Source organism: Schistocerca serialis, chromosome 3 (genome assembly GCF_023864345.2).
Source record: "Schistocerca serialis cubense isolate TAMUIC-IGC-003099 chromosome 3, iqSchSeri2.2, whole genome shotgun sequence".
In the NCBI taxonomy this organism is placed as follows: domain Eukaryota; kingdom Metazoa; phylum Arthropoda; class Insecta; order Orthoptera; family Acrididae; genus Schistocerca; species Schistocerca serialis.
The window spans coordinates 927,272,338-927,299,922 of NC_064640.1; the positions used below are offsets into that span (position 1 = coordinate 927,272,338).

The following is a 27,585-nucleotide window of genomic DNA, read 5'->3' on the forward strand; positions in this document are numbered from 1 at the left end:
GTAGGCTTGGGTTGTGTCAATAATTTCAAATGCCACATCACCATGAAACCTTCAGGCAGACCCCATTTCTTTCAGGCTCGCCTGGTACGGATGGCACTTTGTGACCAAGTCAAGGCAGAGCTCAACTGCCTCATGGCCTCCAAAGTCGCCTTTACTGACTGCATCCAGTGAATGGGCTACCCCTTAGTCATTGTCAAGAAGCTACCAGGATGGTTACGCCTTTGTAGCAATTTCAAAGTTTCTGTCAATGCTCAATCATTGACACGTACCTTTGAAGTACCCTGATGAACTTTTTGCTAAGCTAACTGGTGGTCAGTATTTTCCCAAGATCGACCTCTCTGATGCACATTTTCAGCTTCCCGTTAATGCTGACTCAATGGCACTTGGTCATTAGCAGGCCTTTTGCAGTTATCATTTGGTGTGGCCAGTGCCCTGGTGATTTTTCAATGGTTTCTTGATCAGTTCACAAGGTCTGTGCCAACTGTTTTGATGATATTGTGGTCTCTGACTCTTCCACTGCCGAAAATCTCAAGAACTTACATATGCTTTTTCTGTGTTACAGGCTGTCAAGTTAAAATGCAATTTGGGAAAGTGCCGATTTTTTCAGTTTTCTATTGTTTATCTTGAGTTTGAGGTCTCTAGCGATGGTATCAAACCAGCTTCATCAGAACATCTCTGCCATTGTGGCTCTTCTGTGTCTTACAGCTTTCAAGGAACTCCATGTTTCCCCCTCCCCTCCCCCCCCCCCCTGCCCTCCTCACCCAGGTAAGATTGCTTCTTATCATCAGTTTTTGCCAGAGGCGGCGTTGGTTGCACAACTGTTCCATGCCTTGCTGTATAAGGGGACATCTTTCCACTGGTCGCAGGCATGTGAAACAGTGTTTTCTAAACTTAAGTTTGTTTTAAAATCTGATGGCTCTGAGCAGCTTACTGCATATGCATCAAAGATGCTTAATTCGGCTCAGACTAGATATTCACAAATAGAGAAAGAAGACCTCAACATCGTTTATGCATCAAAGTAGTTCCATGCTTTCCTGTATGGTGTAAAATTCCATCTTGTCATGAATCCCAAGCCGTTAGTTTCATTGTTTAACCCATCAGCATCATTGCCACACAAAGCACCACATCGCCTTCAATGTTGGGCACTGTTCCTCTCTTGCTATGAGACTCACTTCTGCCCCACAGCTACACATGCAAATGCTGATGTGCCTCCCATTTTTAGGCCAGTCCAGACCCAGCTTTTGATTGGGAGGAGTTACTCTGATTCCACTTTGTTGAATGTGCTCAACAAACTGTCACTAGTTTTACAAATACAGGCAACCCACGTCATGTAGGCTAGTACTACAATCTGACTTTACAGAGAGTGATACATTGCATACAACATGGGTGGCCTGAGGTGCCTATTGTGGGCATCTGACCCCTCAGTAACTACTGTGTGTTTCAGCATCTTCCTCTGTCATTGATGGTGTTCTCCTCCTTGATACGGTCTATTCAGCTCCTCCCGTAGTGGTTGCCTCGACTCTCCATTCAGAGATCCTCCAGCTGCTGTGCACTGATCATTGGGAAGTGTCATGCACCATGATGTTAGCCCACCATCATGGTTTTTGGTCTGGTTTGGATGGTGACATCACTCATTTGGTTACGACATGTTCTCACCGGTGGACAAACCTGGTGCAGCTTCTTCAATACCGCTACCAGTACCGATGCAATTGGCGTCTGTACCAGAGCTGTCTGTCTCCTCCACCTCATTCGTCAATGGGGGGGGGGGGGGACACCACCACCACCACCACCACCACCACCACCAGGCCCTGGACCTGATGTGGACATGGAGCTTGTGCCGGCATCACCCGTCCTACCATATGAGTTGACACAAGATGGCGGACTGCGATGCTGCCTGCATCCCAAGTACTTGTGACCATCACCCCAGTATCAGCACGCCATCTCAGTCAGACCCTCACGGAGGAAGACGCTCTGGACATCTTGCAAATCTGAGCTGTTCCCCAAGGGAAGAGGAATTAAGTAATGTCCACACACTTGAAAGCAGTGTGCATTAGCAGTATGTTGTCATCTGTGAAGGTGCACCACGAAAGAGCAATACTGTGAACTTCCGACAGACCATCATGGGCAAGTGCCTATTTAAACCCTGCTGCACTCGGTTATGTCATTACTGCTTGCATACATTTTGGTTATCTTACTGTGTTTACAGTATGTTATGGTGATTGGGATACATGCACCAGTCTAATAAAGTTGTTCTAACATTCTTGGTTGTGTTGTGTGTCCGAGTTACCCCAAAATTGAACGGAATTAAGTGTAGGTTTACATTATAAGGATTCTGCCATGTGCCTGCCATTCACCTAAAGGGATCAGCAACCCCTCAGATGCTGAAGCATCACAGGTTTGCACATGTACAAAGCATTGCTTCCCTGGACTGTCTCAATCACAACAAAAATAACAGCTGGTAGAACAAGCACCACCAGAAGTCCTCCACGCCAGAGACCTATTTCCTCTGCCGCGTCATTTGCAGAACTGGATCACCACAAATTCCTCTACATCTACATCCATACTCTGCAAGCCACCTGACGGCGTGTGGTGGAGGGTACCTTGAGTACCTCTATCAGTTCTCCCTTCTATTCCAGTCTCGTATTGTTCGTGGAAAGAAGGATTGTTGGTATGCCTCTGTGTGGGCTCTAATCTCTCTGATTTTATCCTCATGGTCTCTTCACGAGATATACGTAGGAGGGAGCAATATACTGCTCGACTCCTCGGTGAAGGCATGTTCTCGAAACTTCAACAAAAGCCCGTACCGAGCTACTGAGCGTCTCTCCTGCAGAGTCTTCCACTGGAGTTTATCTACCATCTCCATAATGCTTTCGCGATTACTAAATGATCCTGTAACGAAGCGCACTTCTCTCCGTTGGATCTTCTCTACCTCTTCTATCAACCCTATCTGGTACGGATCCCACACTGCTGAGCAGTATTCAAGCAGTGGGCGAACAAGCGTACTGTAATCTACTTCCTTTGTTTTCATATTGCATTCCCTTAGGATTCTTCCAGTGATCTCAGTCTGGCATCTGCTTTACCAACGATCAACTTTATATGATCATACCATTTTAAATCACTCCTAATGCGTACTCCCAGATAATTTATGGAATTAACTGCTTCCAGTTGCTGACCTGCTATATTGTAGCTAAAGGATAAGAGACCTATCTTTCTATGTATTTGCAGCACATTACACTTCTCTACATTGAGATTCAATTGCCATTCTCTGCACCATGCGTCAATTTGCTGCAGATCCTCCTGCATTTTAGTACAATTTTCCAATGTTACAACCTCTCGATATACCACAGCATCATCCGCAAAAAGCCTCAGTGAACTTCCGATGTCATCCACAAGGTCATTTATGTATATTGTGAATAGCAACGGTCCTACGACACTCCCCTGCGGCACACCTGAAATCACTCTTACTTCAGGAGACTTCTCTCCATTGAGAATGGCATGCTGCGTTCTGTTATCTAGGAACTCTTCAATCCAATCACACAATTGGTCTGATAGTCCATATGCTCTTCCTTTGTTCATTCAACGACTGTGGGGAACTGTATCGAACGCCTTGTGGAAGTCAAGTAACACAGCATCTACCTGTGAACCCGTGTCTATGGCCCTCTGAGTCTCGTGGACGAATAGTGCGAGCTGGGTTTCACACTACCGTCTTTTTCGAAACCCATGCTGATTCCTACAGAGTAGATTTTTAGTCTCCAGAAAAGTCATTATACTCTAACATAATACGTGTTCCTGACTATTAAGGACAGCACAAACCCAACACGTTGGCAGTTCGCTCCCACCATACATCTGAGCGTATTCATGTGCCAGCTCTTAGCAGCCCATCAGTGGCATAGTCTTTACATCCCACTACATTTTTTTAGTTTGTGTTCCAGGCATATGCCTGTTAGTGCCTGAGAAGTTTTATTACTTTGTTACTGAGAAGAGTTTTCCTTTGTTATTATATATCTCTACTCTGGTCATAGTGAACCCTTGTTCTTTTTTACCTGTATCTTATTATTTCTTATCAAGCATATCCCCATGGGAGATATAGCAGACTCCTATTTGACATATGGCACAGCCATTCCTGATTGGAGATTTCCAAAATAATTCCATTTCAATGCCAGATTAAGTCAAAACAATACCCCATGTCGATCACCTTCCTATTATTGGACTGTATCCCATACTAAATTTAAACATGACCTGCTTTGAGACTTATGTGCTCCATTTCTGTAAGTCCTTCAATAATATTTTTAATATTTAACAGCATGGTCTTTTCTGATTGAAAATGGTCCTACAACAAAATTGTCACCCCCCCCCCTCCCAAAAAAAAACACCACTGTTTCCTGTAGTGCCATGTTGGACAAAGCAAGTGTCTTGGAACAACACTATATAATTCACAGCTAGCTGTTATAAAATTTAAAACATATTAAATATGTTTCTGTGGCAGTATGCACGAATAATTGACTGACTACAGCAAAATGCTATCTTCTGCAAGAAACTATTGCACAGAATAAAAGGACTTCTGTAAAAGATCTTTCAAATTAAATTTGAAAATTTTTGTTTTAACACTCTGGTCTGCTGGAAGTTTATTGGAAATAGAACCTCTAGAATAGTGCAGATCTATCTGTATGGTGGTTAAAAAGCGTTATTAATTGGTTATTGGAGTTAAAGAAGATTGTTCCAATAATTACATGGAGTCCACACATCTCCAGCTGAGGGATGTGGATCAGTGTCCCTGATGGGCAGGGAGCCATTGCTCCCTAAGTGGGTATGGAGAAAGCAGCAGGAGGAGGAGAAGAGCCCCCCAACCATATGAAAGGGTCGAGTCGAGCATCCCTGAGAGCTCGTAGTAGGATGCATAATGGAGGAGAGTACCACCAGCAGAGAGGGTAGGGACGTCATAGCTGTAGGCAGCAACATCATAGCTATAGCATACGACATTGTCATGTGTGTAAATCTCTCTGCAGATGCTCATACTACCTCTTGGCCTCTTAGTATGTCAATCTCTCTGGAGTCTTATATTCCCGTATTTTTCCCCCCTCCTCTCTCTGGAAGATAGTGCAGTCTTGAGCAGGGAGAATTGTGTTCTCCACAGCTGACACAGATGGGGGAGGAGCAATGGCCATTCACAGTCCCAACAGACCGGACTGGGATTGCAACATGAAGACCTGCCCAAATTTCATACATCTGAAGCACTGTATAAGCGAGGTCGGTGAGACATACACTTTCACATCACATCAGTATATCACCGCCTTTACCCTTTCATGCAACTAATCACCCTCAAAGGCCAAGATGAAGGCCCAGGTAGCAACCCTATCATCCTCAGGCCCCCTATGTACATGACAGACAAAGTGTACACCTTGTCTCTTTGGCATGTAGATCATATGGTTGTAAGAGCAGGACTCTGTGGAAAATAATGGCCTGAACTAAATTTACACTGTTATGGGGAGTGACAGTCACTGGAATGTTCCTCAACTTGTTACAAGCAAGGAACACCCATGGCTGGGCAGGGAATGCTGTTTTAATCAATACTGACCCACTCTTCATTATGGAGATGGCTGCAACTTCCCCAAACTTGTCCTCTATAGTCTCTACAAAGAAGAAAGGCTTTAGGGTGAAAAAAAGAATCCCCAGCTCTCCCTGTACAAACCGGGTACTGAGGAGAATATTTCTCTGCTTATTGTTAGCTCTACGTTCCTCCCATGGCATAGTCAGGGAAGGAAACATTTTGGGGTCATATCTCTCTGTGTTGAACAAAATTCTTTCATTCAGAAGAGATAGCTGGGGCCGCATGACTACCAGTGGGAGAAACCTTCATCTGTTTCATACGCGAGTCATCCACAATGGTGACACCTGCCCCAAATGAGGGTTCTCCCCATGGGCACCACCCAGCCTCAGAAGCAGCTAATTAGCCAGTAATTCATTGCTCAGATTCCCTGTGCCCCAGCCACAATGGACACATACTCCTTGGCATACATACGGAGGTATTACTTCAGGCACCAGCAATGTTATCCCTGTGTGGTCAGGGAGCTACCATTGTGCAGGTACTTGACGACCCCCACACAACGGGATGGCTACCTTGCTGGGTTTTGGGCATAATGCCTTATTAGAAAGGAGGGGTGTCAAGGTGGAAAGGAACAAAAGTGAAACAGACACCACACTGGGCAACCTCCCCTGCATGATCCGTACTTCTGAAAATTTTGGAAAAGTGGTGGCAGGTCAAACCCAACAACCGGGACCACATACTTATTAACGGAAAGGTGCAGAGTGCACTGGAAGTGAAATGAAAAAACTAAGGTTCTAAATCATATACCAGATTCAAGCAGGAACTGCACCAGAAAGACCATCCAATGGAAAGGCACGAGAGGGGGAGTATAGGCTAATTATGGGCTTGCAGCACAGAAAGGGAAGTAGTGCTGCAAAGGCTGGGGCCCTATGGTAGCCAAGTACATACTCACAAAAGAGTTGTGAGCCCCCCCTCCCCCCAAATGGGGAGTGTTACTAAACTGCAAATACTTTTTCCTGACAAATACTCACAGAACACTGTTCTACTTGAATAAGTTTGTACTGTCAACTACAAATGCCATGTATGTATGAAGGCAGAGGAAGGACTCCTAAATTCTTTAACAATTGTCCATATGAAGTTCACAAATTGACACCACAGCTCTTTCTGACAGTTTTCTGGTTATGTATGCACAGTTTCCCAAAAATATTGTAGATAATAAAATGGAAGCAAGCAAAGTAAAAAAAAAAAAAAGATTTGTCACTACAAAGTCAAGGTTATTACTAATTGTATTACTAAGGGAATATCCCAAAACCCGGTACCAGTTGCAGGTTACCTAACAGCCACCAGAGGCAACAAAAAATTTCATTTTCAAAGTTTTGCCTAATTACTGACTGAATTTAAAAACTTAAAATGCTGTCATAATCTGCTGATTAAGAGGCATAATCATACGTTAAATTTTTTAAATAATAAGACAAGTATTACAGTTAGAAATGTGTTTGCCTTGAGGCAGTGTAATTGACAGTATGCGAAAATTGCCTTTATTCAATCAGTATTTGAGAATGAGAGCACTTAGTGACTTCTAACAAACTTTAAACATAATGACAAACATTTTCTTATCTTTTTCTCTCTCAGATGCTTATTGTTAAATGCTTGACACAAACTCGTACATACAGTAACCCGATGTTTGAAGCTATTTTATACATGGGAGTTCAATTCTTTTAAAGAATTGGGGATTCACTGGTAGTAAAGAGAGCAGAAATAAGTTTTGGCAAATGGATCTTGAACCTGATACATCCAAGAAAGTTTTTCCTCTTCCTACACTCCTAAGAATTAAATCTTTGACTTTACTGAGCCGTCCACAGATATTAAAAGGTTGCTTTTACTGGGAGGGGGGGGGGGGGTGCTGATCTGGCTCTTTGTCGACATTCTTTCACAAAACACAAACTTATTCACAGTATCTCAGAAAGAGAGGGCAAGTGATATTGTTGATGGGGGCCTATCAGTTGGATGGGCAGTGCATTAAGCTCAGCAGCTATTTTAGTGCTAGTCAAAAGGAGTTGGCCTCACCTACATAATCACAGAATCTGTAAATGAGGCTTACTAGCCTTTAAATTCAAATATTATGGAGGGAAGAAAGATAATTTTTACAGGGTGTGTTGACAAGGCAATCATTAGGAATGGAGAACAAGCTCAGATGGGACAAAATTGGAGCAGTAAATAACCTGTGTTCTTTTCAAAGGAGCAATTCCAATCATTCACCTAAAGCAACTTAAGAAAACCACTGAAAATTGATATCTAGATGGAAGGAAACACATTTGAACATTGCTCTTCCCAAATCAAAGTCCAGCACATCAATTCCTGTACCACCTTGTTCGATACATAATGAAAATAATAAGCAGATGTGTGTGTGTGTGTGTGTGTGTGTGTGGGGGGGGGGGGGGGGGGCTGTAACAAGCCTATGAGGAGAGCAGCACTGGACTATATAGCCTGAAAGCTGCTAAAGGAGTCACTATAGATTAGTATACTCTTGCTAGTGCAAGAATGAACATGCCTAAGGGCTAGATTAATGGCCATCAATTCAGCAGTGAAGACACTGCAGCCATCTAGCAGAGTGTGGAGTTCAGTACATCATGCAGGAGTGTATGCAAAGTTTGCTCATCCATCCATTGTAGACCGGTCAGTGAATACCACTTCTGAACCCAGACACATCTCAAGGACAGCCAAGAATAGGTGGCACAAAATGGTGGGGTAAAGGGAATCTTTTGGACCAAATGATACTTCGAGACAAATTTAAGGTCATGGTACAAGCCATGGGGGTTGGTTGGTTGTATAAAGGGACCAAACTACAGGGTCATCAGTCCCTTTTTCCTGATGCAAGCAAGGCTCAAGGTACAAAAACAGCCAACGCCACACCTGAAAAGAAAACAAATGGAATGAACAAAAAATGGGGAAAACATACACCACAAGGAAACGTGGAAGAAAGTATTAAAACCATAGAGCATATGGTTTGGTCTGGCTGATCACAATAATAAAAAAGGATGAGCCAGCCACTCTGCAACGCATTAAAATGTCCACCCCAAAAAGACAAGGCGAGATGAACACATGTAGGCAAGAGACAGCCACCAAGACAAATATATGCAAAGGAAGTGTGACATAGTTAAAATGGAGGGAGGGTGGCGACCTCAGAGATAAGTCTAAATGCCCACCCTTAGATGGTAAGATAAAAATCCCTCTCACGAATAAAACATAAAACTACATCTGCTGTAGAGGCATTGTCACCCAACACCGAAGATAAGAGTGCTGGGAATGTTATAAGTACGCCGCAGAGCAGTTAAAAGTTGGCAGTCCAGCAAGATGTGGATGACAGTCATATGCGAGCCACAGTGACACCGACTGAGGTGGGTCGTCACGGTGGAGGAGGTAGCCATGTGTTAGCCATGTACGGCAAATGCAGATCCTGCAGAGAACCACACAGCCCCTGTGAGAGGCCCAAATGGAGGTCTTCCACACATTTGTAGTCTCCTTAAGGGCATGCAGTTTGTTGTGCGTACTGAGATTATGCCATTCCATCTCCCAAACCTGAAAAACCTTGCGGCATAATAACAATCGCAGGTCAGTTACAGGGATGCCGATCTCCAGAAGCAGTTTCCATGTAGCCTGTCAGCAAGTTCATTTCCTGGGATTCCGATGTGGCCTGGGGTCCACACAAACACCACCGAACGACTGGACCGTTACAGGGTATAGATGGACTCCCGGATGGTCACTACCAAAGGATGGTGGGGGTAGCACTGGTTGATAGCTTGTAGGCTGCTCAAGGAGTCAGTACAGAGAAGAAACGACTCCCCAGGGCATGAGCGGATGCTCTCAAGTGCAAGAGAAATGGCTGTCATCTCTGCAGTGAAAACACTGCAGCCATCTAGCAAGGAATGCTGTTCAATATGGCCTCCATGAACATACGCGAAGCCAAAGTGACCATCAATCATCAAGCTGTCAGTATAAACCACTTCATGGTCCTGGTACATGTCAAGAATCGAGAGGAAGTGACAGCAGAGAGCTGCAGGGTTAAATGAGTCCTTAGTACCATGCGAAAGGTCCAAGCAGAGCTTCAGCCTAGGTGTACACCACGGAGGTGTATGTGAATGGACCTTGAGTATAGGTGGTAAAGGCAAGGACTCCCCTCCAGACAGAAGAGATCGGACGTGAACCGCAATCTTAAGCCCTGACCTGGGCCTCCAATGCGGGAGATGAACCGCAGTGGATGGGAAAAGGAGATGGTAATTCGGATGCTCAGGAAAACTATGTACGTGTGCAACATAACTGGCAAGCAACTGTGCATGTTTAACCTTCAACGGAGGGACTCTGGCTTCCACCAGGACACTGGTCACTGGACTCTTCCTAAAAGCTCCTGCTGCCAGTCTAATGCCACAGTGGTACACTGGGTCAAGTAAATGCAATGCTGAGGGCTCCATCAAACCATAACCCAGATTCCTATAGTCAAGGCGGGATTGAGAAAGGGTTCTGTAGAGCTGCAGCAGCGTAGAGCGACCTGCACCCCAGTTTGTGCTGTTCAGGCAGCAGAGGGCATTGAGGTGCTGCCAGCACTTCCGTGTCAGCTGATGAAGATGAGGAAGCCATGCCAACTGGGTGTCGAAAACCAGTCCTAAGAATCGATATGTCTCCACTACAGTGAGTGGATCGTCATTAAGGTAAAGTTCTGGTTCCACATGAATGGTACAACGCTGACAGAAGCGCATGACACATGACTTCGCAGCTGACAACTGGAAGCCGTGGACTAGAGCCCATGACTGCACCTTGTGAATGGCTCCCTGTAAGTGCCGCTCAGCAACCCTAGTACTGGAGGAGCAGTACGAAATGTAAAAGCTGTCTGCATACAGAGAAGATGAGACCGACGGCCCGACAGCTGCTGCTACACCGTTAATGGCCACTAAAATTAGAAATACACTCAATATAGAGCCTTGCGGGAACCATTCTCCTGGATATGGGGGGAACTATGGGAGGCACCAACTTGGACATGGAAAGTAATGAGCAATAGGAAATTTTGGATAAAAATCGGGAGCAGGCCCCAGAGACCCCACTCGCATAATGTGGCGGGGATATCATTCCGCCAGGTCATGTCATAAGCTTTTCGTAAACCAAAAAAGATGGAGACCTGGTGTTGGCATCTGGAAAAGGCTGTTCGGATGACACACTCAAGGGAAACTAGATTATCGATGGTAGAGTGACCCCGGCGGAAACCGCCCTGGCATAGAGCCAGTAGGCCACGTGACTCCTGGACCCAACATAACCACCAACTTACCATACATTGTAACAGCTTACAAAGAACATTGATGAGGCTGATGGGCCGATAGCTATCCATATCAAGCGTGTTTTTACCAGGTTTGAGCAATGGAATGATGGTGCTCATTGTAATGGAAAGACGTCATCGCACCAGATCCAATTGGAGATGATGAGTTGATGTCGCTTGTAGTCAGACCAGAGATGTTTGATCATCTGACTGTGGATCCGATCAGACCCAGGAGCAGTGTCGGGGAATATTCAAGGACACTGAGGAGCTCCCACTCTGTAAATGGAGTACTGTAGGGCTCACTGTGATGTTCAGTGGACGAGAGGGCTTTCCTTCCCATCTGCTGTTTGAGGGTGCGAAAAGCTGGGGGATAATTCTCTGATGCAGAGGAGGAGGAGATTAGTGTTTAACGTCCCATCGACAACGAGGTCATTAGAGACGGAGCCCAAGTGCAGGTGAGGGAAGGATGGGGAAGGAGATCGGCCGTGCCCTTTCAAAGGAACCATCCCGGCATTTGCCTGAAGCGATTTAGGGAAATCACGGAAAACCTAAATCAGGATGGCCGGAGATGGGATTGAACCGTCGTCCTCCCGAATGCGAGTCCAGTGTTCTGATGCAGAGGCTCGAGCATAGTGTTCAGTGTTGTGTCTAGACAAGACAGCCTAGACACAATGAGAGGAAGCCGAAAGGCAAGCGCTAAGTTAAAGCAGGAGGGCGTGAAGTCTGAAACAGGATACGTAATGAGTGCTATAAAGAAAAGTACGTAGCTTCTAGAATACTTAACTTTAATCCATCCTTTTGGTACATCTGGAGATTGTGGCGATACAAGTGAGACTCTTTAGATACATGCAATGTTACTAATGGCGCCTGGCTAGGTTGTAGCCATTGACTCAGCTGAAGGCTATTCTAAATATCTGCTCGGCAAAGGAGCGAGGCTTCGTCAGTGTAGTCGCTAGCTACGTCGTCCGTACAACTGGTGCGAGTGCTAGTCCGTATCTCGAGACCTGCCTTGTGGTGGCGCTCGGTCTGCGATCACACAGTGGCGACACGCAGGTCCGACATGTACTAATGGACTGCGGCCGATTTAAAGCTACCACCTAGCAAGTGTGGTGTCTGGTGGTGACACCACATCCAGCAAAGTGCTCAGCAATTGCGTTTGCATCAGTAGATAACATGCTATTGATGTTGATGCCCGTAACACCTGTCGGGGTATGGTACCCACAAAAACATCTGATCTTCGTCCAGACTTGGGAAGGTGACGTATGGCACCAAATGCTCGAGACGTACCTCTCCAACAGGTCTGTTTCTGTCTTTTTATAAGCTGGCGAACCCGGACATGAAGCAGTTTAAAAGCTATTAGGTGCTCTACAGAAATGTGCTGCTTATGTCACTGTAGAGCTCGCCAATGATCCTTAATTGCCTCAGTGATTTACGGCAACCACCAAGGTACTGTCTTTCGCCGGGGGCGCCCTAAAGGGCAAGGGATTGTGTTTCTGCTGCAGAAATGATCATTCTAGTGACCTGCTCAACTACCACATTGATGGTACCATGTGGTGGAGATTCAATGGTGATAGAGGTGAAAGCTTCCCAGTCTGCCTTGTTTAAAGCCCATCTTGGTAGATGCCTAGGGGAATGGAGCTGGAAGAGTGACAGGAAGATGGGAAAGTGGTCACTACCACACAAGTCATCGTGGGCTCTCCAGTGGACAGATGGGAGAAGTCCTGGGCTGCAGAGGGTTAAATCAATTGCCGAGTAAGTGCCATAAGCCACACTGAACTGTAGGGGAGCCCCAGTATTTAAGAGGCAGAGGTAGAGTTGAGACAGGAAAGTTTTGACATCTCTAGCTCGGCCAGTAAGCAGTGCCACCCCACAAGGGGTTATGGGTATTAAAATAACCCAAAAGCAGGAAAGGTTTAGGGAGTTGATGAACCAGTGCAGCCAATGGGTTCAGGGGTTCTGCACCATCGGGAGGAAGATATATGTTGCAGACAATTATTTCCCGTGTCGCACTTATCCTGACAGCCACAGCTTCAAAAGGGGTTTGAAAGGGCACTGGTTCACTGCATACTGAGCTCAGGACACAAACTCCACCTGACACTCTGTTATAGCCACTACAGTTCTTGTAAGATCCCCCACATAGCCGCGAAGGGCAGGGGTCCACATTGCTGGGAACCAGGTTTCCTGGAAGGCAATGTAGAAAACAGGGGTAAGGCTTAAACGTCGCCATAGCTCAGCCAGGTGGTGGAATAAAAACGTAGCTATTCTACTGGAGGATGACGTTATTGTGAGGCTGGGAAGGCATGAAGCAGGCAAGGAGGCAGGTTACACCTCAGTGTCACCTGCTGCCACTGACTGAGTATTTGTATCCATTCATATTGTGAATGAGGCATCAGTGAGATCCATATCCTAAACGGATGCTGAGATCTCCACCTCATCCACAGGTGCAGAACTAGTAGGGAATGGTGGTGTTGGGGCCACTGGAGGGTCCTTTTTCATAGCAGACTTCATTTGCTTGCCCTCTCACTTCTCTTTAGGGGCTTGCTGGGAGGACTTCCCTGAAGTAGCTTCAAGCATGGAAGAAGACCGTGAAGCTCTTTGTTCAGCAGCTTTTCGCTTATTTGTCCGCTGTGGAATTAGTGGATTAGTGGAGACCTTGGGAGAGAGGGTCCCAAGGGATCCCTTCCACACAAGAGGAGCTGGAGGAGGCTGTTGCTTATCCAGCTGGAGTGAGCGGACCAATGTCCCCTGTGTTTGGGGGGCCTTGCTCCCAAAGTAGGTACTTTGGGAGCAACGGAAGGAGATTTTTCCCCTACCACCAACGGGGCAGATGTATTCTGGAGGCCCAGAGAGCCCACTGTTCATGGCACAGTGTGTGGTATGACTGGTACTTGTGATGGTAATGTAGCTGCAGCTTAAGTGGACATCAACCGAACGAGGTGTAATCGTTCAAATTTACGTTTACCCTCCTGGTGAGACAACCAGTCCAGGGTCTTGTACTCCATGATTTTCTGCTCTTTTTGGAGTACTGTGCAGTCTGGCGAGCAGGGGGAGAGCTGCTCTCCGCAGTTGATGCAAGTGGGAGGAGGCGTATAGGGAGTATCTGGATGGAGTGGATGTCCGCAGTTTCAATATGTGGTGTTGTAAGTGCAGCAGGAAGACATGTGCCCGAATTTCCAGCACTTAAAGCACCACATAGGGGGAGGGACATCTGGTTTAATGTTACAGCGATAAACCATCACCTTCACCTTTTCAGGCAATGAATCACCCTCAAAGACTAAGATGAAGGCACTGGTAGCAATCCTGTTGTCTTTGGGTCTCCTGTAAACACACTGGATGAGATGAACACCCCGCCATTCTAGATTGCTGCAGAACTTGTCGTCAGACTGCAAGAGGAGGTTGCAATGGAAAAGAATCCCCTGGGCCATGTTGAGGCTTCTATGGGGAGCGACAGAAGCAGGAATATCACCAAGCCGGTCACAAGCAAGTAAAGCCCAGGACTGGGCTGGGGCTGCTGTCTGAATCGAGACCGCACCGCTTCTCATCTTGGTCAGCACTGTCACTTCCCTAACTTATCCTCAAGGTGTTCAACAAAAAACTGAGGCTTCGTATGTAGAAAGGAGTCCCAGTCCATTCTGCTACAGACTAAATACCGAGGCAAATTTGGCTCTCTTCTTTCTGTAGCCCTACGTTCCTCCCATGGTGTAGCGAGGGAGGGAAACAATTTAGGGTCATATCTGTCAGCATTGTACTCTACCTTGCCGTTCTTAGTGACTGCTGGTGCTGTACGGTCACCAGCAAGAGATGACTTAGTCCACTTCATTACCGGTCATCTACCCTGATGCCACCCACTCCAATCGGGCTCTCCCCATGGGTGCCACCCAGCCACAGCAAAGGCCACCTGCTTTTTTCTTTGTTTTGTTTTGCTTTAGGGTGCAAGAACAATTGCAGTCAATACACGCCCAAGTCAAAACTATAGAACACGAACACAGACAAGAGTTAAACGACTATACGTCAGTCCCTAGGGACAGAATAGGAGACAGCTAAAAACAGGCACGTGGAAAAGAGGCTAAAAAAACATCATACAGAAATTGAGATCCAAAAATAAAAATTAAATGGCCTTCGCCATATTGCTTCGGCAGATAAAAAGCAAAATTCGGTCAACAGCCCGCGCACCATTCGCTAAAACGGCTGATAAATTAGATGGCAAACCCAAGCTGAAACGTAAACTGTTAAGAAAAGGGCATTCCAGTAGGAAGTGGTGGACAGTTAAAATTTGGGCACAGTGTGTACAAAGTGGTGGGGTAGCGCCACTTACCAAATGACGATGGCTAAAAAGGCAGTGCCCAATACACAGTCGAGTTAAAATAATCTCCTCCCGACGGGAGTTCCAAGAGGAGGTTGTCCAAGGTGCTGGAAGAGGCTTAATAAGCTGCAGCCTTGGCACCAGCGTCAGCAGCCTCGTTACGTGGCAGACTGACATGACCAGGGACCCACAGAAATGTGAAATTGGCTCCACAAAAAAGTGAGAGTGACAGTTTTCTTGGACCCGCTGCACTAAGGGATGAGCAGTCTATAGCGCACATAGACTTTGGAGGGCACTGAGTGAGTCTGAGCAGAGAACACAATTGGAAAGGCTGTGTTGCCGGATGTACTCCATGGCCTGATACAAGGCGAAGAGCTCGGCTGTAAATACTGAGGCGTGTGCTGGAAGCCAGTATTGAAAGACACAGGTGCCAATGACGAAGGCACACCCGACTGTATGGTCAGTCCGAGAGCCATCAGCGTAGACAAAGGTATTATCGCGAAGTTCCATGCGAAGGTCGTGAAACTGGAGGCAATAGACCGAGGCTGGAGTAGTGTCCTTAGGAAGTGAATGAAGGCCAAGGTTAAAATGGGCTGCTTCACCAAGCCAAGGTGGTAAAGGGTTCACACCCACTGGGAAAGTTGCAGGTAGTGTGAAGTTAATCCACTGTAGCAAGTGGCAAAGGGGGTTCAGAAAGTAACATAGCAGAGGAATGAGCCCAATACTGAAGATCAAAGGAACCATCAAAGGAGGAGGCATAGGAGGGGTGGCCACGCATGGCACACAAACGGCATGCATACCTGTTGAGGAGGAAGTCAGGGCTGTAGGACAGTGACAGTTCAGCAGCTTCAGCATACAGACTCTCAACCGGGCTGGTGTAAAAGGCACCCATACCCAAACGGATGCCATGACGGTGGATAGTGTTGATGGGTAGAGGATTGGCATGCAGTCGCATAAACAAAGCACCCATAGTCGAATTTTGAACAGACAAGGGACCGGTACAAATGGAGGAGGGTGGTTCGATTGGAACCCCCAGGAAGTGCCACTGAGGACATGTAAGACATTGAGGGACCAAATACAGCGGGATGCCAGGTAAGACACATGGGAGGACCAAGAGTTTCCTACAGAGCATGAGCCCCAGGAATTTAGTAGTTTCAACGAAAAGAAGGGGAAAAGGTAGAGATGGTGGGAGGAACCATTTGCGCTGCCAGACGGTTTTGTCAGGGGAAAAGCAAAAGCCACTGTTAATGCTCCAGCAGTAAAGACGATCAAGACAGCGCTGAAGATGCTGCTCAGTGAGACAGGTCCGTGGAGAGCTGCAATAAAAGACACAATCGTCAACAAAAAGGGAGCCAGAGGTGCCCAGTGGGAGACAGGTGATTTTAGGGTTAATGGCGATAGCAAAGAGGGCGACACTCAGGACAGAACTCTGAGGCACACCGTTTTCCTGGATAAAAGTGTGACAAGGCAGAAACCACAAGCACCTTGAAAACTCAATCACGTAGAAATGCCTGAAGGAAACAGGGCAGGCAGCCACGGAAGCTCCACGTGTAAAGAGTACGAAGGATACCAGTTCTCCAGCAGGTGCTGTAGGCCTTATCCAAATCGAAAAACACGGCCTCAGTATGGGCTTTCCGCAGAAAGCCATTCATGATATGGGTGGACAAAGTAACAAGATGGTCAACTGCTGAACTCCATGCTCGAAATCCACATTGTGCATTCATCAGTAAATTGCGAGACTCGAGCCACCATACCAGCCGGGCATGAATCATACATTCCATCACCTTGCAAATGCAACTGGTATAGAGATGGGGCAGTAGCTAGTAGGATGGTTATTGTCCTTGCCTGGCTTAGGTATGTGTATGACGGTGGCTTCACACCAGCGTCCAGGAAATTTGCCCTCTGCCGAGATGCGGTTGTACGTATTAAGCAGAAAGTGCTTGCCCGCAAGGAAAAGGTACTGCAAAATCTGAATGTGGATGGCGTCCAGCCCTGGGGCAGAAGATCGGGTTGAACTGAGGGCATGATCAAGTTCCCTCATAGTAAAGGCGGAATTGTAGCACTCACAATTCGGAGAAGAGATGAGTATCGCCCAAGCTGCCTCCTCTCGTTTCCGTTGGAGGAAGGCAGGGTGATAGTGCGAAGGGCTCGAAACTTCCCCAAAATGGTAGACCACAGTGTTGGAGATAGCAATAGGGTCCACAATAACATTGTCTGCTACTGTCAGGCCAGAAATTGGGAAATGGATCTTGGTCCCAGGGAGCTGTCGGAGGTCGACCCACATGACAGAGGAAGGGGTGGAACTGTTAAAAGAACTAGTGAATGAAAGCCACCTAGCTCGTTGGCTATCCTGAAGGATGCAATGACACTTTCCACGCATGTTTATAATGAATGCAGTATACCATCGCAGGTTGATGGTTAAAACCGTGGAGAGCACGTCTCCGTATGCGAATTTCATCGCGGCATGCCTCAGTCTACCAAGGGACTGGAACACAACGTGGTAAAGAGGAAGTACGAGGAACGGAATGTTCTGCAGCAGTGAAGATAACATTGGTGATATAGCCCACCTGGTCATCACAACTGGGGAAATATTGTTCTCTGAAGGTCGCCAGGGAGGAATAACACTGCCAGTCAGCCTTAGTAAGCTGCCACAGCCTTAGTAAGCTGCCATTTGGGCATGCAAGCGGATGGTGTAGGAGTCAGCAAACGGAGAGCATATGGGAAATGGTTGCTCGAGTAGGTGTCAGGAAGAACGGGCCACTCAAGATGATGGGCAAGCTGGGCAGTGCAAAAGGAGAGGTCCAAGTGGGAATAGGTGTGCAAGGAGTCGGCAAGGAAAGTGGGTGCTCCAGTGTTAAGGCAGAAGTAGTTAGGTTGGTTAAGAAGGTCTGCAAAGAAGGCACCTCTCTGACAGGTCCTGGGAGAGCCCCAGAGGGGATGATGCACATTAAACTCACCGAGTAGCAAAAGCGGGGGAGCTAGCTGTCCAATATGCTGAAGGAAGTCTGCCCTGGCGACATCGAAGGACAGAAGTACATATATGGTACAGAGGGAGAAAGGCAGGCTGGGAATGAAAAGGTGAACTGCAACAGCTTCAAGATGGGTAGTCAGGGAAATGGGCTGAGTATGAAGGTCATCCCATATGAGCAGCATGACGTCCCCATGAGACGGAAAGCCGATCTCAGGGGGAAGGCCAAAATGAAGCAGTAAGTAACGCGAAAGCTCAAAGCGGTTATGAGGGCACAATTTCGTTTCCTGAAGGCAGAGTACAAGGGGATGCTGTGATGCTAAAAACAGCCGTAAATCCTCTTTGTGGAACCGAAGGCTGTGAACGTTCCATTTGAGGACAGTCATGAGGAGGAAGAGACGGAGGTGTGTCAACTCAGCAGCTGCCGAGTGACAGCCGGTGTAGAGTCGCTACTACAGGGCACAGGAGCAGTAGGATCCTGCTCCGTTGGGTCCACAGAAACATCAACTTGCTTGTGCGGTCGGTCCGTGGAGTCCAATGCTGAAAAACGGTTGACAGTGCGGACCGGTGAGACATAGGTCGGCCGGGCTTAGGTACCACGTGGTGACAATGTCGAACAGGATCGTCGAGTTGGGGAAGGAGAAGACCGTTGGCCTTTAGCGGACTTCTTCAAGCCCTTCTGGTTAGAGGAAGTCTCTGGTGTTGTTTGGCTGGAGGGACGGAGGAAGTCTTCATGGGAGTACTCCTTCGATCCTTTCCTGCCTACTGGTTGTGTAGTGTAGTCGGTGGCATCGGCCCTTGAGGCGAGAGTTTGACGGTATGTTGCACAGCGGGACAGGGGGATGGTGATGCTACCTTGACACTGGGCAATTTCACAACCTCCGAGCTGAATTTGAAGTCACATGTCTGCGTGGCCATGTCCTTCATGGAGCAGGGGGTAACAAGAACAGAACTGTAGGTGCCAGATGGGAGAACACAGAGTTTGCAACTAGCCAGTAATTTGCGATCTACTGGGTAAGGCACTTTTTCCTTTACTTGAAACTCTTGAACAGCCCACTCATCTGGACACATAGGACAATCCCAAAAGAAGGTAGTATGGCCACCATTGCAGTTTATACAGCGGGGAGAAGGAGGCGGACAATTGCCCTTGTGTGCATCCCTGCCACAGGTTACACACTTGGTTGGGTGTCGACAAGATGTTGTAGTGTAGTTAAAATGATGACACTGGTAGCAGCGCATTGGGTTTGGAATGTAATGCCAGTCTGTGATAATTTTATAGCCTGGTTTGAGCTTTGACGGCAGCACCAACCTATCAAAGGTGAGGAAAAGACTGTGGGTGGGCACTAAGGAGGAATCTACCTTTTTCATTACATGACGGACAGCAATGACACCCTGAACAGAGAGGTAAGATTGTATTTCAGCCTCGGTTAGGCCGTCAAGCAGTCTGGTGCCAATTACACCACGGGAAGAATTCAAAGTTCTGTGGGCCTTGACATGAACAGGGTAGCTGTGGAGAAGCGAGGCAGCAAGCAGTTGTTGTGTTTGAGAATCAGAAGCAGTCTCCAAAAGCAAAGTGCCATTCTGTAAATGAGAGCAGGATTTCACAGGGCCAGCAATTGCATCAACACCTTCCTCAATAATAAATGGACTGACTGTGGTGAAGGACTGACTGTCTTCAGTATGCGAGACGACAAGGAACTGTGGTGCAGCGGGACAGGTCTTTGAATCAATAGCCTCATTACACTTATGTTTGGTAGACGCTGAATAGGGAGACGATTGACTCATCACGAGCAAATCCCTCACAATTTCCAGTGTCTCCGATGGCACACTCCTTCCAACTGGGGGCTCCTTGCACAAGGGGGTACACCCGCCTTAGGTGATTATTTACACATCAGGTCACACCTCCTGAAGATCTGACAGAGGGACCAATTGGCAATTTGGGAAGGTTGCAGCTCAGGCAATCACCCCTCCCTGGGCCTGGCCTGTACCAGGGGGTACATACGAACCCTACCTGTCAACCCGGGGCTGGGAATTATGCATTACCGAGTCACCTGTTACACATTAGATGTGTGGGCCAACCTTCAGGAGCACACAGGTAGGAAGAAGAAAAAAGGAGATCCTCTAATGCTGAGACAGAGGAATGAGAGAAGAGAAACAAAGAAAGGAAAAGGGAGTGAAAAACAAAGGTGAGACTGTTGGCACATCAGAGACAGAATGCAGAACATTCCCAATAATACCCCAGACATGTTCCCCAAGGGAGGGGAAAAAGAATAGCAAGAGGATGGACATGCAGCATGGAAGGTATCAGATATCAGCAGTGCGATCCCTGTGTTGTCGGGGGGGGGGGGGGGGGGGGGGGGGCACCAAATGGGTACATGATGGCCCCATCACAAAGGGATGGCTACCATGCTGGATACTGGGCACAGAGAAATCCAATACTGTCATGGGGGTGAAAGAGGACAGGAGACAATGGAAGACGATGAAATACCCCGGAAAGTGTCCTCGCCCAAATAGTTGAATTGCAGCAAAGCCATGACAAGAGGTTTAGGAGATCGAATCTAAGGGCACTATGGATACTCATGCACCACATAAGGTGTCCTTCCCCATATGGCCAGCACTTCTGTAGAATTTGGAAAGTGGCAGGTCAAACCATACCATGGGACCTGAACTTATAGAGCTGAAAAGTGTGACTCCTTTTAGTCACCTCTTACGACAGGCACGGATACCTCGGGCCTATTCTAACCCCCAGACCCACTGGGGGACAAGCCATGGAGGCAGATGCTATGTCTACCTGACCACAGGCGACAGTGGAGGAAGTTGCAGTTCTGAACATTCTAAACATAGTCACTGTAGGCATACAGCAATTGTAAACCCAGTTGTGAGTCATCATTGTGGGAGGGGGAGCTCCCTTCCAGAGAAAAGGACATGGTAGATGGGATGTTCAGGGAAGCTACCAACACACTTAGATGAATTCAGCAGCTGTTGTTGGTGCCAGACAGGTAATGGACAGACTCCAGCCTTGACCAGTGGGCTGTTCAGGGATAATTCAAATGGTTCAAATGGCTCTGAGCACTATGGGACTCAACTTCTGAGGTCATCAGTCCCCTAGAACTTAGAACTACTTAAACCTAACTAACTCAAGGACAACACACACATTCATGCCCAAGGCAGGATTCGAACCTGCGACCGTAGAGGTCTTGCGGCTCCAGACTGTAGCGCCTAGAACCGCATGGCCCAGGGCTAATTCTGAAGGCTCCTGTTGCAAGTCAGATCCCACCATGATCAATGGGGTGCATTATCCGCAATGCTGAAGGTGATGCTGAACCTTATGCAAGACTCCCATTACGGGGGACAAATGGGACAGGATCAGGGCTTTGTAGAGCAGCGAAAGGATAGAGTGATCTGCACCCCATCTACTGTTACTGAGGCAGCAGAGACTATCAAGGCATCGCCAGTACTTTCGCTTAAGTTGGTGAAGATGGGAAAGCTACATCAGCTGGGAATCAAAGACCAGTCTCAAAAAGTGGCTACCATACCAGGTTTTGGGCATACTACGATGACAGGAAGGAAGGGTGCCACGGTGGAAGGGCTCAGAGGTACAGCATACACCATAGTGGGCGACCTTCCCTGCATGACACGCACTTCTGTAAAATGTGGAAAAGATGGCACATCAAACCCAATTATGGTGACCATATAATCGTTACAGGACGGTGAAGATAGAGCTGGGAGTGAAACTGGAAATGAAAATCAAAATCATGAACCAAGTCCATGCAGGGTCTGCACCGAAAGGATCATATGGCAGAAAGCCAGAAGAGCTAAAAGATAGTCTCAGTGTAGGTTTGCAGCACAGAAAGAGAAGTACACTGAAAACGCTGGGGTCCCATTGTAGCCAAGCACATACTCACAAAAGAGTGGCGAGCCCCCTGGGGGGTAATGAGAAAGTTGCACATGATTTCTAGCCCCATAGTTGTATACTGTTTCCTGGCAGGATTCCTAGAAATCAATCACTGTAATTGTATAACATACTGCTCAAATCATCATTGTGGGTGCTATGGCTGTTGCAATGACATACTACACATCAGAGTAATTGCCAATGAAAATAATATCCTGTAATGATCCAAGAAAATGACTGCAAGCCTGGAATTTTATTCCTACAATAGTTACGCAGAAGATTTGGTGCATTCTTGTTAGTGAGAAAATGCAATACTTTCTTTGCATAAGTTAAGAGAGTTTTGCATTAACGTCAGTTGCCATGAGAGAGTAAACACATCACGTCAGTTCTCAGCTGCCTGAACAGACTGATATACAATTTGAATTAAAGACACTTTCTTCTTGCAAAATGCACCTGTGCTAAGAATATTCTTGTTTCTGAGAACTACTGACATAGAATATTTCAATGCACAAGAGCATAAAATAAAATCAGATTAAGTAAACAAACCCCCATAAATCTATGCCTGAAACTACATGCAATTCTCTGCTGGCAAGAGATGTTAATTTCAGCCCCCACCCCGCTGTGTAAATATTTAATTTATATTTTATTTTTTGGACTATTTATTTTGTTTTAGTGTTACATCCAGGTAGTGAGTGTATCACAGGGATAATATGGAACTTTCAAAATTGTAGAGATCAAAAATAACTTAATGACAATAAAAGACTATTACAAATAAAATATTACAGAAAACATACGCCATGGAAAATTGTTGTACTTAAACTTGAGTCACCAGCTTCATAACATTTAGCAAGATAAAAATATCATTTCCAACAAACTTTAAATTAAGATATGCTAATGATAGCATTTTAATGTCACTAAGCTTCAGTCTTCACCTCTGCTCTGTTACTATGTTTAGCAGATGCACTGTCCTTAGTTCTACTTTGACGTACTACCATCAAATAGATAAGCTTCTATACAAGTTATTTTTAGTATGTGTTATAGTTGTATGTATATAACAGGAAGTAAAGTATGAAAAATGGTCTTCACTGAAGCAACTAGAGGAAATACTGTGATTCATGAGAGAGTAATTCAGCTCCACATTCCATGTGCCATAAATAGGAATGAAATTTTCTCCAAGTTCACTTAGATCATATCTGGAAGCATAGTAGAGTCTATCCAGATAATTTTGTGAAGACAGAAACATATCAACCACACACATACTCGAATCAAAATTACTGTCTGATAAACGTTTCTGTGAGTCAAGTGGTAGGAGCCATCCACCAAAACAACCATAGTTCTTTATCAAATGCCATGAGTTCACTGTGTTGCCAGTTTTGTTAGCACATGCAGGGCCTTGCCCAATATCACTGGTTGTCCACTGACAACACTGCCCCCCTGCTACTGCAACCTGTCAACTATGAACTTATTTTAATCTGATTATAATTTTTTACAGATGCCTACACTCTCTTTTGAAAATGTGAAGTGTCCCACCAGTTAGGCATTTATTTTCCGAATGACAGTAAACATCTTAAATTACTGCTTTCTGAACATGTATTTTACAGGTATCTGTGTGCCAGTTTTTGCCCCATAATTGTAAATTTAAAACACTGAATAATTAATCCCAACAGAGAACATGTTACATTAGTGAAAAGATAGACTGACTATCCCAATTTCATGGCTTCAAAGGAAACAAGCTACTTCAGTCTCAGTTATTTATTTTCTGAAGATTTGTCTCCAGTGGCCACAACAATGGAATCAATTCTGCAACATTTCAAAGTGGTACCTTACTCAGAATGGATTTTCAATACAAATTGCCCAAAAATAAAACAAATTGATGAATAAAATTTTCACACTATAATGATGGTAATTTTGTTTTAATACACCTTAAAGATAAAATAATCAAAATACAGTACACCATACGAAAAAATTCTCGTGGGAATAAGCTATGAAGCAGACACTCTCAAGCAATGAATTATATCTAATGACACTTTGGTACATGTATTTAAATAAGGAATTTAGTAACTTGAGTAAGAGGTAGCTTTATATGAGAAATGTTTTAGCTGTCAAAGTTCATTGTAAGTTAATTTCATTTTCCATGGATCATTTGCATGATAGGGCCTACATTGTAATTATGTGGAATGAGTCATTTTATATTCATATTACAAATTATTTTGCAAATATGCCTACATGCTAACAATTTACAAGATTTTTTTTTTTAATGATGTAAACATGCTACTCAGTAATACCTACTACCCCTTTTACACATAATAGCCAGCCGGAGTGGCCGAGCGGTTCTAGGCGCTACAGTCTGGAACCGCGCGACCGCTATGGTCGCAGGTTCGAATCCTGCCTCAGGCATGGATGTGTGTGATGTCCTTAGGTTAGTTATGTTTAAGTAGTTCTAAGTTCTAGGGGACTGATGACCTCAGAAGTTACGTCCCATAGTGCTCAGAGCCATTTGAACACATAACAATAATAGATATTCTTCTATAGAATAGAAGGAGTCGTCATGAAGGAAGTTTTTCAGTTTCTTCCTGAATTTTACTTTTCTGTCTGTCGGATATTTTATGTCACTGGGCAAGTTATCGGAAATTTTAGTTGCCGCATTGTGCGTCTATTTTTGTACTGAAGACCACCTTAATGTGGAGTAATTGATGTCATTTTTCTTCTGGTATTGTAATGACTTACATCATTGTTTCTTTGAACTGCAGTGAATGATTTACCGTATATTTCATGAGGGAATAAATATACTGTGATGTACTAGTCAATATGCTCAACTCATAAAGATATCTGTAAGATGATTGTGGGTGAATACCACATATTATTCTTCTTCACGTTTTTAAGCAACAGAAGAAATGGTAAACAAAGTTCTTAACAGTATCATTGACTGGTTTTCTGCAAATGGTCTAACCCTCAATTTTTAAAAGAGAACATATTCAGCTTTACACATGTAGGGGTACTAATCAAATTACACTAATGATAAGGTAACACATGGCAAGGAAGTAATAAATAGGGTGGAAACTTCAAAATTCCTAAATGTCCATATTGATGAGAATTTAAACTGGAAAAGGTACATTTTGGAACTCCTATACCAAAACTTAGTTCAGCCACATTTGTGTTTGGAATCATTGCAAATCTTTGCGAGAGAAACCAGTAAGTTGACGTATTTTCATTCAGTAAAGTGATATGGAATTATGTTCTGGGGTAAACAAAAAAAGAAACAAACTTGGATATGTTCACAATGTAACCATATGTAAAAATTAATTTGCTATGCGATTGTAAAATGACTTGTTCCCATCATTCTGACCTATCGTGCAAAATGATCCATGAAACATGAATCCAACTACCAATGAAAACCTTTCTTAAAGATGAGTTACCCCAGAACATTATTCAATATGACATTGCTGAATGAAAATATGCAACATATGTAAGCTTACTGATTTCTCTCTCACCAATATTTGCAATGATTCTAAGGGCAAATGTGGCAGAATGAAGTTGTTTTATGAATGGGCTTCTTCTGGTTCAAATTCTCACTAATATGGACACCTAAAAATTTTGAAGTTTTTACCCTAATTAATATTTCCTCACCTTGAGTCACTCTTATTGGTATAGTACCTCTGGATGTAAAGGAATGAATATGGTTTGTCTTTTTAAAATTGAGGGCAAGACCATTCACAGAAAATGAGTCAATGATACTTTTAAGAATAACTTCACAATTGCCCTATGTATGCTTGGACCAATTACAATACTAGTGTTACCTGCAAAAGATTTATTTCTGGTTGTTCTATGTTAGATGGAAGATGGTTTACATATATGAGGAACAATAGCGAATCTACTTTCGCCATTCTTTTGATTAGATATGACATCCACTGGTTTGTCATACCATGAATCCTATAAAACCAACTGTCTAAACAAAATATGGTGATTCAGGGTCATGACATTTTACCTAGCTGAGAAATCAAGTCCCAATTACATACAGCTCCTATAAACATATTTAAGGCACATTTAAAAACACAAATCTCACAATATATTATTTACCAACATGAAAGTATCAGTCACAAATAACACAATGTTTAATTATCTTCTATTACAGTTGATCGTGAATCAATGGCCATTTTCATGTGGGCTAGCTTACAACTACTAAAATCTATACTACCAAACAAATGTTTGCTTGTTTATAAACATGACCTTATAAACGATGTTGGTACATTGGAATTGTTGAATATAAACGACAAATGTTGCCCATTAACAAAAAAAAAAAAAAAAAAAAAAAAAAAAAAAAAAAAAAAAAAAAAAATGAAGGCATCTCGGGAATCGTTGAACTGATACAATACATTAACTTATGAGAATCCACTTTATATAGACCATGGCTTTAAGGGTACAGCGACGAAAAATTTCCAGGCAATTACATTCTTCTTGTTGCGCACAGATGAAAATACGTTAAAAACTTACGGTTCGTTACCAAATTATGGTGACGTTCCATAACGAGATGAATGAACAGAATATAGATACATTACAGCAATTCCCAATTGGTCGGGTGAGGTTTAAATAACCACAATGGTAGTTACTACTATTACTACTACAACTACTAACACCAGTAGTAAGTAAAAACAGTAAGAAGCAGTAGCAGCAATAGTAGTAGTAAACAACGTAATAGTTACGTGAAACAAATTCACCTGGAAATCAAGTGTTTCATTTACTGCATGAACGATTTGTATGGATATAAATTCATGTAAAAAACGACTATGCAAAACATAAAATTTTCCACAGATTAGTAGAGCTAACATTTTCTCACAGGAGAACGCAAGTGATAAGACATCGTTTAGTATGTAATCTATATGGCATTCGTTTAATTCACTTTAATGTTATCTTGTATAAGGAATCTACCAAAACACTACAGCACACTTTCTTCCTTCCATAAGAATCTGACAGTTTTAACTTCACGCTGTTCTAATATTCATTATTCGTCAACGTGGTTGCTAAATTGAAAATGGGCGTCTTCATTAATAAAAATGTACAACTACAAGCGGCCTATAATCTCGTCTACTTCACAGTATATGGGCATTTAAATTCCATTTTCGTCCAACTATGCAAGGGTAAGCGGGCCATTGGGTACTTGTAACACAAATTCGTATTAATTATACTGCAGTTTGGAACAACGCTTATTATGACGATAAACAAAACAATGATCAGATTTTAGGAATGTATATTTACCGCGCCAGACGACATGTCTAACATGCCCAGGAATATCAATACACGGAAAACTGCAATGCAGAACACGTAGCTTACAGTGACACAACACTAGCAGACAGCTCACAAAACGCATCCAACCAAAGAAGTACGTAAAGATAGTACTACACGTGCCACCCCACTACGAAAGATTAGTGAGATATCTTTGACTGCTAAAGGATCAGCGTGGCTCCAGCGAGAGACGCTAGGTTCACCTAGGTAACATTTCTCTAGAGCTCATATATATTAGGATGAATTGTCCACCATGTTTTCCCTAACTTTGAGGATTCGTCAATGTTTACCC

General features: G+C 44.7%; 1 protein-coding gene across 1 annotated transcript in view; it reads right to left on the reverse strand.

Annotated features, from left to right (window-relative positions):
- Positions 1-27,377, reverse strand: part of LOC126471189 (vesicle-fusing ATPase 1) — a 95,516-nt gene extending 68,139 nt beyond the window's left edge. Inside the window, exon 1 of the mRNA XM_050099298.1 lies at positions 27,267-27,377. Coding sequence (XP_049955255.1) covers positions 27,267-27,290 — 24 coding nt within the window. The 5' untranslated portion in view covers positions 27,291-27,377. The remainder of the gene's footprint in view (positions 1-27,266) is intronic.
- Between the last annotated feature and the right edge of the window lie 208 nt (positions 27,378-27,585).